Raw genomic sequence first — 10,724 nt, forward strand, 5'->3', positions numbered from 1 at the left:
TCGGCGCCGAGGCCCACGGCGCCCAGCAGCGTGGCGCAGCCCAGCAGAGCCAGCTCGCAGCGCCGCCGGCCGCCGTGGCCCGGCCGGCAGAAGGGCGCGGGCGCCCCCGGGGAGGGCTCGGCCGGCAGCGGCACCGTGAGGTAGGACGGGGTGGTGTAGGGGGAGGGAGGCACGCTGCTGCCTCCGTCCGCCTCCGCGAACTCCTCTGTAACCGGGAGAGGGCCGGTCACTCGCCTCCTGGGCTGGCCTTCGCCTCCGAGGTCCCCGAGGTCCCCGCTGTCCCCGCACCCCCCCTCCCCCGGGAGTTGGTGGCAAGGGGGCTGCCTCGAAAGACCCTCCCGGCGTGCGGCCACCAAGTCCCACCAAACACCGTTCTGGAATCTTTCTCCCCACAAAGTCCCTTGCCCCTGGGAATGACCCTGCACCCATGGGCTGCCCCCCTTTCCAGGAATGTTGCCTACTCACGGGTCCAGTGCCGTCGGACCCCCCCCCCCATCTTGGGTTATGTTTCCCTCCAGATGCCCCTCCCTCTGCATTTTAAAGGCACCCTCACCCTCTTACCCATCTCATTGAGGCTGGCGAAGCCTGGGGCGATCGGTGTGTGTTTGGGGGATTTGCCGAGGTTGGGGGCGCTTGATGACCACTGTTTGCTTCCTTCCCCCAGGGCCTTCAGCCTGCAGGGGCACCAGAGATGGGGGGAGGGGGTTGCAGTGCAGGCCTGCTGGTTGCAGGGGTCTGGGGGCCAGGGGCAGGGCCAGTAGCAGTGGGTTCCCAGCGGCCAGTACCTCTCCTCCCCTCCAGCCCGCTCCTTCTGCAGGGTGGAGCTGGGTCCCCAGGTTCGGCCCTTCTTCTTGCCTCCAACCAGTTCTTCCTTCTTTGGGGGCCCACTGCGGCCCCACGTCCCACTGCCACCACTGCTGCTGCCACTGCTGCTGCCACCACCATCCACAGGAGTCACTGGGCCAAGAGAAGCTACTTGGTTACTGTGCCTTGGACAGTCTGTGCCCCCTGCGCTCCTCGCCTAACTCTCAGATCCACCCTCCACCAGCAAGCCAAGGGACCTTGTTCTCTAACTCCAAACATGACCCTTCCCTTGCTTGTTCCCACCCCCGGCCTTGGCCCTTGCTGGCCGCTCTGGCAGGGACATACTTCTTCTGATCCTGGCCCTCCTCCCTCCTTCTCACCCTGCAGGTCCCTGCTCGAACCCAACTCCTTACACAGGCCTTCCCGATGGAAAACAGCCATTTTGCACTTTTATTCCCTTCCCTGCTTTCCTTTACAGCGCTTATCCGCTACAGGAAATGACCCGCTTACTGACTTGTTGGCTTGTTTATTGTCTGTCTCCACAATGTGAATCAGGGAGGGGACCCTGCCTGTCTTGTCTCTGTCATTCCACTGGCTCAGTACATGCTGTGTGTGCACACAGAACGTTGTTGACGATGAACAGGTCAGGGCCCAGAGAGATACTTACGGCGAATGGCCCTCAGCCGGGGGATGATGCTGGGGCTCGCAGGCGGGCTGGCCCCGTCGGATCCTTTCCGCTTTTCCAGGGTTGGAGAGGCCTGGACTGTGATCTTATGCTCGAAGCCTGTGAAAAGAAAGAGACTTTCCTGAGCAAATGGCTTCGTGGGTAACCAAAGAGAAGTTCCCTTTGTAGAAGGATAGAAGGAGTGCTGGCATGGGAACAGCACTGCTTTGCATTCCCAAACTGTCCAGGTCACCTGGAGACTGGGGGTGGGGGTGTTCACTCCTGGGCCTTCTGAATCAGCAACTCCAGGGTGAAGGACAGCCTTCTGACCGTGACGAGCCCTCCAGAGACCTCTGGCGCATGCCGGAGGCTGAGAGGAAGGATCCTAATTGGGTCCCTAATTAACAAAGGCTTGACTATGGGTCTAGGCTTAAGTGTCCAATGTGGTGGCCATTAGCCACATGTGGCCACGGAGCACCTGCCATGTGGGATTGCAGGTGAGGAACTGGAGAGTTTAAACTTCATCTGTGTGGTTACAGTGAATTTCAATTTAAACTTAAAAGCGGATACTCAGTGCGGTTATTGGAAACACTGAAGCACGTTTGGAACAATTTGGGTGTGTGAATCTACTTTTGTGTGTGTGTGTCTGAGCGTGTGTGAATCTACTTTCTCAACTGTAAATTTCATGAAATGCAAACGCAGGTCAAGTATTTTTGATGAAAATGCAGCGCCTGGACCGAGACGCACTGCAACTGCAGTATGTACAGTGGGCTTCAAAGACTGAGTGTGAAAAAAGAAGGTAAAACCCCTAACAGGGTTTCCTGGGTGGGTAACATGGGACACTGTAACCTTTTGGATATATCGGGCTAAATACAACATATTGTTAAAATCAACGGCACCTGTTCTCCAGCTTTTGGGGCGGCTACGAGATTCAACACTGAGCCGCGTGGCTTGCATTAGGGTTCTGGTGGCCAGCGCGGTTCCGGGCACTGCGCTATGGCTCGGAACGTCCCAGGGACAGAGTGGAGCAGACGTCATGTGCTTATGGCGGGCAGCACCGTAACAGTGCTTAGGAAGCAGGCTTCGGGAAAACACGGGCAAAGCCTGAACCGGGGACTGATTAAGCCTTGCCATCCACGTGAAACAAAAGGGGCTGAACGGCCGCAATTTCACATGGTTTAATACCACTTTATAGGAAATTCAGGGGACGGAGGGGCGTGTTAGGCGATGGGGGCGGGCAGGGATTGCAAGCGGCAACATCCGCTGCTCCCGCCTTGGGAGATACCGCAGGATAAATGATGTTCCTCAACGAAGTACTGGCAAGCGGGGAAAAGCAGCTGACTAAAAGATATTAAAAAAAAAAAAATGTGTGGGAGACGTAACAATAAAGAGAAGCAGAAGAGTGAATGCCCTGAAAGTCAAAACAGAGGCTACTCTTGGGGGGGGGGTTGCTGGGAGGGGGCACGAGGAGGGCACTGGGGGGCTTGGAGGTTCTGCCCTCGTGGGGGTGATTATCTGCGCTCCTGAAGCTGTGCTGTTTCCGGGTCTTTTTCCACATGGGTCACATATTTAGCAAGAAAAAAAAAAGTTTACAAACTAAAAGGAAGAGGTAAAGCCTGTCAGGGCTGCTCCCGGCAGCCGGAGGGCGGGGGCGGGCGGTACCGGAGGGCAAGCTGATGTGGCTGCCGCCTTCCCGCAGCTTGAGCAGGCGGCTGCGCTTGAAGTTGCCCTTGCGTTTGCGGACCCGGGGCTTCTCCTGGCTCAGCTGGCACATGAGCAGGTGCAGCTCCCGCTCCACGATGTCCATTTCGCGCTCCGCCAGCTCCTGCTCCCGCCGCCGCAGCTGCTCCTCCTGGAAGCGCTGCTCCTGGGCGGCCCGCAGCAGCTCCTCCTCCCGGCTCCGGAGCTCCTGGGGAGCAGATGGGCCGCTGGGGGCGAGGGGGCCTACCTATCTGCCCGCCACCCCCCGCCCGCCCCGGGATGGACCCCGGGGCTGCTGGCTCGGTAAGGGCACAGCACAAGCGCCCCTGGAGATGGGGCAACTCACTCTTTACCAGCCCAGCGCCCTGCCAGGACACGGGGTTGTTTTAGCAAAAAGAAAGGGGTGGCTTTATTTTTTCCCCTTTGATTTTTAATTTTTTGGCCTCTCAATTTGGAAAACTTCAAACATCCACAAAACCAGAGACAGAGTAGTGCACCCAATATACTCATCATTCGAGGTCATCAACTATTCATACTTTGCAAATCTTTTTTCATGTCACTTCTTGTCTCCTCCCTCCCTCCCTCCCTCCCATTTCGGCTGCTGTGTCTTAGAACCAATCCCACACATCAGGCGGTATCACTTGTAAGAACGTCAGTGCAGGGTGCCTTTTCTTCTTATTCAAGGAAGCCCCCCTTGGCCCTGCAGGGACCCAAAGACTGAGGCTCAGGGGAAGGGTCTCTGCCCCACCGAAGGCACAGGAATGCAGGATCTCGCCCCATCCCTCCCACCCCATCCCCTGCCTTCACCTTCTCTTTGGTCCGGAGGTCGTCAAACATGTGCTGGATCTCCAGCTTCCAGTCTTCCTGCAGCGAGTGGAAGGACTCCAGTGGCATCTGGAACAGGGCTGACTGTTCGATGACTTCAAGCTGCTTCAAGATGCTGCCGAAGTCTGGCCGCCCATGGGGGTCTGGGTCCCAGCATTCTGGGGTAGGGGTGGGGGCAAGGTGTCAGTGGCCACGCTCTGGGGCATCACCCTGCTCCGTGGAAGGCAGGGCTTCAGGGGACTGTGGACAAACAACTTCCACGGAGCCAAGGGGAAGGAGAGAAGAGCCAAATAGCTGGCAATGTTTCACTCAGTGAAACTCTGGGAGAGAAACCTAGGGACCCGCTCCCTCACTTGTGGCAGAACCAAGTATCAGGGAGGAAACCCGGGACCAGTGAATGCTAACAGGTTGTCCTCAGGAGCTGTGGGTCTGGACGGAGCAAAAGTGTGGGGGCCATGGAGGCAGTCTGTGGTCTGATGGATGTGGCCCCTTCTCCCTCACTCGTGGGCCCACTGGGATGGATGGGTGTGAAGGGGTGGGGTCTGGCCCAAGGGCCCCTGCCCCCCGAGCTGAGCCTATCTCCACAGGGCCCTGGCTCACCCTCCAGTAGGCGGGCAAAGGGCTCGGGGCATGTGGAGGGGATGGGCAGCGTCAGCTTGTTCATAGCCACGCCATACGCCACGGCCAAGGCATCGATTTCACGGTAGGGGACCTCACCCGTCAGCAGCTCCCAGAGCAGCACCCCGAAGCTGCAGGTGGGGAAGAGGGAGAGGTGATGCTGCAGCCCACCCCAATCCTCACCTACACCCCAGCCCTGCCTCCGGTCCCCTGGTGGGCCTCCCTCACCCCAACATCCAGCCCTGGCTGAGGAGGCCAAAGAACATGATTGACCTCTGCTGGCCTGATCTCAAATAGATGTTGTGGGGCTGGTTCTCTCTGACTTCTTGCCTTTGCTCTCTCCCCCCTCACCCCTGCCTGAAAATCTTAAGTGTGTCCCCTGTNTTTTTTTTTTTTTTTTATATGGAACGCTTCACGAATTTGCGTGTCATCCTTGCGCAGGGGCCATGCTAATCTTCTCTGTATCGTTCCAATTTTTTTTTTTTAGTATATGTGCTGCCGAAGCGAGCACGCTGCCTGAAAATCTTAAGTGTGTCCCCTGTGCTCATGGGGCAAAGCCACTTTTCTTAGTCCTGACCTCTGATGACCCCTATAGGCTTGCCTCTAAGCGCTCTCACCCCTGTACCAACCCCAGGGTCAGCTTGCAGCCACACTGAACAAGTTGAAAAGCCCCATTCTTCCTAACCTCTGGCTTCGCACATGCTGTTCCCTTTGTCGAGGACATCCTTCCCTTGCATAACTGTCCTTTAAGTCAGAATTCAGGTGCCCTCTCTACCAGGAAGCCTTCCTTGATTCCACAGCCTCCAAAGCTAGGTTACAGGCCCCTCCTCTATGTTCCCACAAGAACCCTCAGCACTTACCTCTAAAAACAAGTTAACACTATTTAACATTTATAAAGCACTTACTCCAGGCCAGCACTGTGCTAGGCGCTCTCAGTAATCCTCACAACAGCCCTGTAAGGCAGAAGGTATTGGTATGACCCCCATTTTATCCAACCAGCAGGTGCAGGCTCAGAGCGGTTAAGTTATCTGCCTCAAGGTCACACAGCTAGTAAGCGGCCAGGTCTCAGTCCACACTTGGACTCAGGCCTGCTGGACGCCCATGGCAGTGTCCTTACTGCATACACGACCCCGGGGCGTGCACCACTCCGCTAGTTGCCTGCGGGTCCGTCTTCTCCAGGAAACTGATCTCCCTCAGGAGCCTAACGACCATTTTGTGCAGCTCCTGGCACGCAGTAGGCCCCTGGGCTCCCCCACATCCACATGCGCATTCATGCGACATATAAACACATCTGCTGCGTGCCAGACACTGTTCCAGGGCCCGGAGCAAGACGGACGCAATGTCTGCTCCCCTACAGCTGCTGGCCTCCCTTCTCGGGGCAGCACTGGCGACCCGGAGCTGGGCGCATCCTGTCTGAAATACTTTTCCATCCTTCTTTGCAGCTAAGGAAGCCCCTACGGCGACACTCCGGCCAGCAGGATGGAGGAGGATGTGTTCTCTGCAACTAACTTCCAGGAAGCGTCCTTAGAGAGAAGGGGTGTCTTTTCCGCTTTTGTCCTTCCTAATGTGGACCTAAAAGCTGGAGCTCAAGCAGCCATTTTGGATGATGAGGTGAGCTTGGGAATGGAGGCCATGCAAGGTGGAGGAATAACAGTGGCTTTCAGTTGGACGTGGCGTGAACCCCCCACCTCCCCACGTCACTGGAAACCCGTGGGGATGTTTGGATGGTCAAAATGACCGGGGAGTGCGATGACCTATGGGGGCCGGAACTATGTATACCTGGTGTCCTGAAAAGTCCAGGGCGGGACCACACCAAGAATGATCTTGCCTGATGTCAATGACACCCCTGTTGAGGACCCCTCCCCCCGACACAGGATCCTGTCACCGGGGGCACCACAGCAGTCCTGGGCTTTACATGTGTTTGTTTGCGTTTGGGGTTTTCTGCTCCTTGCCACTTAGATCTGGCTCTGTTGATGTTGGGTACCACCAAGGAATGCCTCAACGTAAAGCCACTCAGGACCTTCCCCAAAGGGCTGCGCTGCTCTCATGGAGACTTCCTGTCTGATTTGTCTGCCCCAAAGCCATGACTTTCCTGCTTGGTCCGTCTGGAGCCTCCGCTAAGGACTGACCCGGGTTTGGCTCCCTCCCAGGAGAAGGCCAGGGGGTGAAGAGGTTCTGTTGCCCCCATCCAGTCTCGCCAGGGAGGGCAACAGCCCCCTCACTGGCCTCTCGCCCCCACTACTCCTGTTCCCTACAATCCATTCCTGATTGTACAGCCGAGGGAGCCTTGCAATGCTCCGCCAGACCAGGCCGTTCGTAAAGGCCACTCATGGCTTTCCCCTGCGCTTAGAATAAAGCCTGGCATCTGGTCCCCGCCCAGCTCTCTCTCCTGTTATTTCCTACCACCTTTCTCCTTGCCTGCTCTGCTCCAGCCGTGTGGGCCTCGTGGTTCTATCTGAAGCAGACCAAGCTCATTCTTACGCTGGTGTCTCCTTTGTGGGCACTGTCCCCTCTGCCTGGGAAGCTTCTTCCCCCAAACTGTGGGTGGCTGGCTCCTTCCTGTCAGCCCAAACTCAGCCCAAGTATCACTTCCCAGAAAAACCTTCCTTAAAGTCATCCTCCGGCCCTCAGAGGGCTTTTCGATCAAACTCCTGGCTCTTAATGCTATCTAATGCTTTGTGCTGGGGGATTAGCTCACTATCTTTTGAAAATTCTTTTACTTTATAAACTTAAAACCAGTGATTTCTCCAGCTTTCTTCTATGTTTATTTACTTATTTACTATCTCCATGGGCAGGAAATGTGTCTGCTTTTATTTCCTGCTATATCCTTAGCACCCAGTGTGGACGGACAGACGGATGGACGGATAGATGGATGGATGGACGGATGCCTCCAAAGGCCTCAATTTCCTGCTGCCAAGTGGGGCAGTGTGCTGGATGGTGTCTGAGGGCCCTGGTGCTGACACCCTATCTCTAGATCTTTGGAATTTTCCACTCGAATCCAAATCCTTCTCAGCTGCCACTTCAGCGAAGAGAACAGACACCTGCTTTGGTGCTTGGAGGGCCTGACGTTGCCAGCGGGCCCCTTTGCCAGGCCCAGATCCTCACTTCAGTGGGAGACTGCCCCTCCCACTCTGACCCCCACCCCCGGCCTCCCCCATTGCCAGGACTCCCCAGCTGCCCTCATCAGCACCTCCAGACATCACTGCTTTTGGAGAAGAGGGAGAGACGGATAACCTCTGGAGCCATCCAGGCGTAAGTCCCCGCAGCGCTCATTTTGGTGGTCTTGTGCCACTCACGGGCGAGGCCGAAGTCTGTAATCTTGAGCACCGTGTCTGCGAGGTTGTGGTTCTCAATGGCCTCCAGGATAAGGACTGGGGGGGAGGAAGAAAGGTGGGTCACCCCAGAGCTTCTGGACCGCAGACCCGAGCATCCTGGCCCGTCTCGGCTGGAATCCCCTACTTGTTCTCTCCCCCACCTGGAGCTGTCTCCCTCTGCAGCTGAAATACCTCGAACCACTCCCTGCGGTCCAATCCCGACCCCGGGCTGCCATGAAGGGGGAGGGGCTTCCTCTGGGTCCGCTTCCCTCCTGACTCCAACCTGGGCTCTGGGGAGCTCATCGCAAGGTCGGTAGCCAAAGCCTTGGTTTTCCTTGGTCCGGGCCTTGGATTCCCAGCCAGCCCAGAGGTGGGAACTACAGACCACGGACAGAAGGGATGAACGTGGTTCACCTTTGTCTTGTTACCCCCTGTGGCAAACTGCATTCAGGGGGTCCCCCGTTCTACTCCTTTCTGCAGCATCACACTCTTTGCCACGTGACTGTGCATTTCTTCCCCCCGAAAGAGGCAGAGCGTATTTCCCCTTCCTTTACTTTGGGCTGGCCATGTGACTTGTTTGGGTCAACAGGATGAGGCGGAAGGGACAGAATGTCAGCCCCAAGCCTAGGCCTTCAGAGGCCTCACCTGTCTGCCTGCTCTCGCGCTTCTGCCGTCACCACGAGACCATGCTCGGCTAGCCTGCTGGTCCAAGGTACATGGGAGCTACTTGGAGTTGAGCCTCTGCCTGAGCCCGGCCTAAATCAGCTTACCCTCCAGCAGGCGTGCATGTGTGTGAGCAGTAATAAATGACAACAAGTTTTAAGACACTGAGTTTTGGGGGTGGCTTATTTCGTAGCATTACTGTGACAAAATCGGACAGATATATTGAGTGGTTCCAACTTACTGCCTGGGATTGTTACAATGACAATGTCATCATGGCTCGTGTTTACTAGCAGCCTATTATATGGCAGGCACTGTGCTAAGCTCTTCACAGGAATTAACTGGAAAGCAGCTCATTTTAGCGACTGACAAACTGAGGCGCAAAGAGATGAAAACCTTGGCCAAGATCATAGAGCTAGAAAACTGTGCAGCAAAGAAAAGACCTGATCTAGATCTGTCTTGAGAGCCCAACCTCTTAACTGCTATGATATTCTACCAGCTTCTATCAAACAGAGGCCCCAAAGCGTACAGTGTCCTGCCTAGGTTTGAATCTCAGCTCTGCCACTTATTAGCTGCCTAACCTTGTTAATGTATTCTGAATGCTACGATTTCTCCTCTGTTAAATGGAGACGGTGGTAATATTTACCTTAGCGGGTTGTAGGAAAGATTTTTGGCCTGAAGCAACAGTACATCCTTAAAATGTTAGCTATTATTATTTGTGCATGATGTCGCCATAATTGGCCCTTACTTCTCCACCTGGATCTTTGATCCTTCCTGGCTACTTCTTCTGTCATAACAGTGAGCTAATTCTACTATCATCGAAGCCCAGAGGCCTCCCTCGACTCTCTAGCATGTGACTCCATCTCTCCCTTCACGGGTCCCACCTCTCCTATTTGTGGGGTGACCCTGCAACAGAGGGGTGACCCTGCGGCAGAGGGAATACACTATGGCCTTACTCTTCATCTGCGTCACCCCCTGCTTAGAAACCCTCTAAGGGCTTCCATGGCATTGAATAAAATACTCCAAATCCTCATCACGGCCCCCAGGGTCATCATGACCTGGGCCCTGCCTACGTTTCTGACCTCATCTCCTAACTCTGCCTCATTCCTCCTCTTCCAACCCTTCTGGTCTCCTTGCTGTTTCTCCAACAAGGCGTGCTCATTGCCACCTCAGGACCTTGGCCCTGCCCAGACCTTTGTAAGGCTGGGTCGTCTTTGGTCAGGTCTCCGCTCCAGGATTGCCCCCGCTGACCATCTGACTGAAGGAGCTCCTTCTGCCTCATCCTCGATCTATTTTATTTCCTTCAGAGCCCTGGATACTCTATGGAAATTCTGTCATCTGTCTGNTCCTTCTGCCTCATCCTCGATCTATTTTATTTCCTTCAGAGCCCTGGATACTCTATGGAAATTCTGTCATCTGTCTGTCTATCTATCTATCTATCTATCTATCTATCTATCTATCTATCTATCTATCTAAACATCGATCATCTACCTCTGAGTACTAGCCTCTAACTTCCATATAGGGAGATCTTGCCTGGTTCACTCATCCCAGAGCTTAAGACAGGGCCTCGTATACTTAATTCTGCTTACAAGTTACTGGTTGAATGAATCAGTGTATGCGCGACACCAGGTGAGGGATTCCTTAGGGAAAGAGGAATGGAGGAAGCCGGACTGCGGAGGCCCTGTGACCTGTCCCAGGCTCGGAGCTGTGCCGTTGCCTGAACAGGAAGCCCTGGACTACAGAGCCCAAACGACCCTATGTCCAGGTGGCATTGGCTGCAGGAAACCCTGGGGGCACAGGTGTGTGTCCTTACACCCCACCTTCAGGCTGTTGAATCAGCAGGGGTGAGGAAGGGCCAAGAAGAGCATGCTCAGCCTTCCAGAGGAGCACACTGCCTGTCCTGCCTCCATTTGCCCAGCATTTTGGAACCTCAGGGAAGGCAGGAGCCATCTGTGTCTCCTTCCCCATTCCCCAGCCCTGGCACAGCACTTGGCACCCCTTGAGCTCCTGGCGGCTCTGTTAGTGCCCAAATGCGGGGCCTGGAAGGTAAGAAACACACATCCCTCTGCTGCAGGGGCTTTGCCGTTGGTGGTGGTGGGGCGCAGAGCAATAACATTGTAAAAAAAAAAAAAAAAAAA

At 55.4% G+C, this 10,724-nt stretch overlaps 1 protein-coding gene and 1 non-coding gene across 4 annotated transcripts in view; both read right to left on the bottom strand.

The window, feature by feature from the left end:
• MAP3K10 (mitogen-activated protein kinase kinase kinase 10) overlaps nt 1-10,724 on the bottom strand; it is a 17,438-nt gene that overhangs the window by 1,785 nt on the left and 4,929 nt on the right. For all 3 annotated transcript variants that reach the window (XM_034638137.1, XM_034638136.1, XM_034638138.1), the window contains exons 2-9: nt 7,803-7,983; nt 4,595-4,743; nt 3,977-4,152; nt 3,131-3,377; nt 1,472-1,588; nt 786-957; nt 562-674; nt 1-205 (exon numbers count right to left, since the gene is read on the bottom strand). The exon at nt 1-205 is cut by the window's left edge. In XM_034638137.1, the coding sequence (XP_034494028.1) occupies nt 1-205; nt 562-674; nt 786-957; nt 1,472-1,588; nt 3,131-3,377; nt 3,977-4,152; nt 4,595-4,743; nt 7,803-7,983 (1,360 nt within the window). The remainder of the gene's footprint in view (nt 206-561; nt 675-785; nt 958-1,471; nt 1,589-3,130; nt 3,378-3,976; nt 4,153-4,594; nt 4,744-7,802; nt 7,984-10,724) is intronic.
• Nucleotides 5,009-5,110, bottom strand: LOC117795355. Its single transcript, XR_004619324.1, has one exon. It is a non-coding gene; the product is annotated as a U6 spliceosomal RNA (small nuclear RNA).

This window comes from Ailuropoda melanoleuca, chromosome 12 (assembly GCF_002007445.2).
Source record: "Ailuropoda melanoleuca isolate Jingjing chromosome 12, ASM200744v2, whole genome shotgun sequence".
In the NCBI taxonomy this organism is placed as follows: domain Eukaryota; kingdom Metazoa; phylum Chordata; class Mammalia; order Carnivora; family Ursidae; genus Ailuropoda; species Ailuropoda melanoleuca.